Genomic DNA, 4,734 nt, shown 5'->3' on the forward strand with positions numbered 1-4,734 from the left:
TTTATTCTTATAATCACCACTGCTCAAGAAAAACCAGTCTAAGAATCCAAGAGCATCAATTTTCTGTTTATTCTAATAAGCACCGCTGCTTAATAAAAGACTGTTTATTCTTATAAGCTCCACTGTTTAAGAAAAACCAGTCTAAGAATCCAAGAGCACCAAATTTTGAGATGGTCGCACTGTTCTGTTTCATTCTGTGCAGCAGTTGCGCAGTTTATATAAGCTCTAGATGAAATGTCGAACAAATCATCACGTGAAGCACATATATTAATCATGCAAAATGTACATTCAAGCTGTAGCTACTGATCGGTATTAACATAAAATATCACAGAAACGCGAATATCCAGAGTTCAAAAACATCTACAAATGGATGCGCACAAATTGCAATCTATGCAAACAACCATATACCATAGTGTGTAGAAATGGGCCACTTTGTTTTTCCTGTCCTCATGGGTTGGGTGGATATAACAAAAATAATCACAAATCTTCTATACAACCATCATATAAGATATTACAAAAATAAAAGTGAAACGGAAGTTGTTCTACAATGTTTCTTACAAACGATTCCCAGCCCCAAAATTCCTTATATAACAGCTGTGGACTCTTCCACATAATTTTCATACATCAGGTTGGGAAGGGCAAGCGAGCGTACAAAAACCGCAAGGCACTTCAATCTCCTAGGCTCAAACCGTTGCAGCTACAGCTAGTAGAGCTTTCAGCTAAAAGCTAGGGATCCACTCATCATTGTGCTACCGGGCTTGAATATTCAGGTCCATTCTCTGAAGAGGTTAAGCTGGAGGAACCTGCTGATGTCACGTTGCTGTTTGAACTATTATTCCTTGGTTGGAGCTCCGTCTCTCTCTGCCTCTCTGGGGCTGCGGGCGCTGCCCCCTCATCAGCTAGTCTCTTCAGAATGTTCATAATTGTCGGAACAAATTTTGTCGACAGCGAAAGGAGAGCTGGAAGCTGTGTAACATTCAAGCAATAAATAATAATACTAGGTCAGATGTTATTTCCTCGCAAAAAATAGTACCATGACAGAACTGCAGGGTCAATACTTACAAATCCATTTCGGAATTCATTGGCAATGTCTAGTTGTACCCACATGGCTTTCCCGACTAGGAAAACTACAAACATGACGGCCAGGTAAAATGGGTTCCTGTTTTAACAAATTAATTCCCGGTCATATCAATTGTGTAGATGCCTTAACCAAAACTTATGCATGTTTCTGTACACAGAAGAAAATAATACCTCAGTAATGTCATGAACTCATTGAAACCAAGGACAGCCATCGCAGCGAGCGCCCATGGAGGAGGCAGCCAGTTGTTGTTCCTCTTGTTTGCTTCCTTTGGTGGGGAACAGTAAATGGTTAATGACAGTGTACAACACTTAAAACCATGTAGACCAACCTCAATTAAAAAGAACTCCAGAAGTATACATGGTTTGGAGTACTGGAGTATAAACAGGAGAGCTTTGACATGAAAACAACCGAATAATTTCGGGTATCACAAAATGAATAGTTATTGAAATGTTGTTTATGAGGATACCTGAGCAGCTATGGCTTGAGTGACGGTATACTCAGTTTCAGCTTTAAATTGCCTCCACAGAGACTTGCACTGGACAGGGGAGATTAAAGTTCTCTCCTCTGGAACCTGTTCATAATAGCGACAACTATTTAGCAAGTACCAAAACTTGGTCTACGTAAAAAAGAACAGTGTATTGCTTCAGCACACAAGCATAAATGAATATATATATATATATATATATGATGCATTGCCCACACACCCTTTCCCATGAACTGGAGGCGAGTGGATCAAGCGATTGAATACTTCTATCTGTAGTCCCTGGCCTCGCAGCATCTACTAGAGCAAGGGAAAGAGTGGTATCAATGTTGTCACCATCTTCTTCCAACCGAATTGCAGCCATCGTAGAAAGCAACTTCATGGACTGTAACAGAGGAGTCTCAAGTTTCAGTTCTCAAACGAGTTCTTCTATTTCAAATAGACAGTATTAACATTTACGTACAGCTGAACGAGCAGTTTTAGTAATTGCTTTGATGTCTTCCTTTCCTGTCCATACTCTTGGCATCGAGTCGGCATCACGACTGAATAACGTCGAGAACCTGTAAACTTTTCCACAGTTAGTTCCGTGCAGAAGATGTCACCTTCTCTGAGTTAGATATGAAGCAGCACTCACCTGTCCTTCATGCGGATCAAGATCCTTGCAGCTTCTTCTCTTGCCTTTGATTCAACAACGCTCCTTCCGTGATTCTCCAGCCTCAAGAGCAATTCTTTCTCAGTAGCTTCATCAAGCTCAAAAGTTGAAATAGCAGATTCAAGACCTGAAACGGCGGCTTTTGTCTCACGCTGAAGAAGCTTTCTAATAGCTGGCCAGGTGTCTTCACTGGCTGAATCTAGAAGAGCTTCAACAGGTTCTGCAAGAGCTTTGGTAAGTTTGCCCTGAAACCATAGGTCTGAAGTTATAAAAAAAGAAAGATACATGTGCCTTTCGTGACAGACTGGCAATTACACCAATCATTTGATTAGAGAAACAAACGGAATTGGAAACTGCAAGCAACCTCATATGTGGCACAAAGTTCAGAAAGCTTTGTAGCACGAACTGACACCACATGAGCCTCAATGTCACGCTTAAGCTTATCCTTAACTTTCGAGGGATCCCAATTCACTTGTTGAATGGTAGCATCTGCCAAATAATATCCAGATATGTGACAATAAGATAAGAAATAACATTCCTTAAGGGTAACCATAGTATACTTAAAAGTATGTGTTCAATACTAGCTAATATATTACTCCCTCCGATCCATATTACTTGTCGCTGCTTTTGGTACACTAAAGTTGTAGTTGGTATTTGAATGCTGTCACCAATTTAGTACTTCTAGCAAGAGCAGTATCTCAGACAATCAGTAGTGTATGTATCTCAAAGCTGACATAAAAGGCAGAAAAATAACAGCAAGTCTTTGATGTTTCTAACAAGTTTTTACTACTACCTCCGTTCCAAAATAAGTGGCATGGTTCTAAAACCACGACACTTATTTTGGAACCAAGGGAGTACATATTTACAAATTACTCCCAGCTTCGTCTGGCCGGTACCATTTCCCAACAGGAATGTGACACATAATTGCCATTTGAGACATTTAAATGCTATAAAATTAAGCATAGCATCCAGTGTCGAATAGTTGGTTCCGTGGATGACTGAATTGGAATATTGATTACTCTTGGGCTGTTTAGTTTTCTACATTTGAACCTCAAAAGATGCACGCTAGATTCCTGTTTAATTGCAATAACCTAGCCAATTCGACACCAAGTACAGCCTAATAAACCAGCAGTACCTGAAATTGACTGGTTTCCTACTTCCTACGGCAGCGGATCACTGATTCCTACAAGCATATGGCAAATACATTACCAACATTGCTAGAGACATACCTTCAGATCCTTTATCAAACTTCTCCAAGAAAATCTGGGTAGAATCGCGAGCAGCAACAGCAAATCCCTCCTTTTCAACGGCCTTATCAAAGGACTCTTTGAATGCTTCTAAAGTTCTAGTCCGTAAATGACCAAGAAGGGATTGGTACGCAGGATTGACAAGCTGGCAAGGAAAGGGCATTCATGTGAGAATTATGTCATGCAACAGAGCGCTTAACTGTGGCGACAATGCATAAATCCAAGACAAAACAACTAAACAGTGAACGGAACATGAGATAAGAACAATGAATAAAATTTATAGTCAGGATCAAGAAAAAAAATCTATGGACATAATATACATGGCAGGAAAACTTCTATTGGACTAGGTTTTAGTTTTAGGGTGTATTTGATTTGACCCCAACCTAACCCACCAAAAATCCAGCTAACCAATATCTTTCCCAAGGTTTTGGCTGCCCATGTTTTGGCTAATGTTGGCAAGAAAAATAAACTAGAGTTTGCTATGGAGCATGGGCATGCCAAAATATTGGCAACCATCCAAGCAAGAGCCAAAATATCAGGCATGACCAAAAAATTGATGTGGCTTAGTGTGGTCCATAGATCCAAACACACCCTTACTACAAAATATTCCACTCTTCTACTAATCTCTTATCAAAATATGGCACCTCTATTAAAATATTTGCATCAAGATTTTCTCGCTGAGTTAGTTTCAAGATATACTGGTATGATGTTGTTCCACTAATAGTATGAAATTAGCATAAAGGTTTGCCCTCAGGGTTAACTAGGGATTACTGGTTGGATGCATCTGTGTACGAAGATGACTGATTGGTTCATGGCATATATACCACAAGTGTGCATGCCGGTTGTTGATTAAATGGTTGGAAGTGAGGAACAAGTAATTATTAGTTGATACAATGGATGATATATGAGTATGACCAAAAAATATAAGGGGAAACCTGCAAGAGTTTAGACTCAAGTTGATGTCTTTTTGATGTTCTGACACCTTCATCAAAATAAATAGCCTCCATGTCATATCTGCAATTTAACCAAAATCAAAATAATTGAAGGCACGGAAAAGTTTCGAGACCTTATTTTGTAACTCATTACATAACTGTTGAGGTCTCCCTTACAGTTTTCCATCAAAAAAATATGCACGGCTTGCATCTCAGAAGGATGGTATAACCTAGTAAATAATTCATCTATAGCAAACACTAAATATGCTTTATGGGCTGCTTTTCCATTTGCCAGAACCCAACCCTCAATTGGCGTGAAATGCTTGCTATCAGTAGCGGAG

General features: G+C 39.5%; 1 protein-coding gene across 1 annotated transcript in view; it reads right to left on the minus strand.

Annotated features, from left to right (window-relative positions):
- Positions 1 to 389: 389 nt before the first annotated feature.
- Positions 390 to 4,734, minus strand: part of LOC543457 (protein ROOT HAIR DEFECTIVE 3) — an 8,824-nt gene continuing 4,479 nt past the window's right edge. The window contains exons 14-23 of the mRNA XM_044484377.1: positions 4,397 to 4,475; positions 3,444 to 3,606; positions 2,579 to 2,703; positions 2,197 to 2,459; positions 2,026 to 2,122; positions 1,786 to 1,947; positions 1,548 to 1,652; positions 1,252 to 1,346; positions 1,063 to 1,159; positions 390 to 966 (exon numbers count right to left, since the gene is read on the minus strand). Of these exons, the coding sequence (XP_044340312.1) occupies positions 742 to 966; positions 1,063 to 1,159; positions 1,252 to 1,346; positions 1,548 to 1,652; positions 1,786 to 1,947; positions 2,026 to 2,122; positions 2,197 to 2,459; positions 2,579 to 2,703; positions 3,444 to 3,606; positions 4,397 to 4,475 (1,411 nt within the window). The 3' untranslated portion in view covers positions 390 to 741. The remainder of the gene's footprint in view (positions 967 to 1,062; positions 1,160 to 1,251; positions 1,347 to 1,547; positions 1,653 to 1,785; positions 1,948 to 2,025; positions 2,123 to 2,196; positions 2,460 to 2,578; positions 2,704 to 3,443; positions 3,607 to 4,396; positions 4,476 to 4,734) is intronic.

This window comes from Triticum aestivum, chromosome 3A, assembly GCF_018294505.1.
Source record: "Triticum aestivum cultivar Chinese Spring chromosome 3A, IWGSC CS RefSeq v2.1, whole genome shotgun sequence".
Classification (NCBI taxonomy): domain Eukaryota; kingdom Viridiplantae; phylum Streptophyta; class Magnoliopsida; order Poales; family Poaceae; genus Triticum; species Triticum aestivum.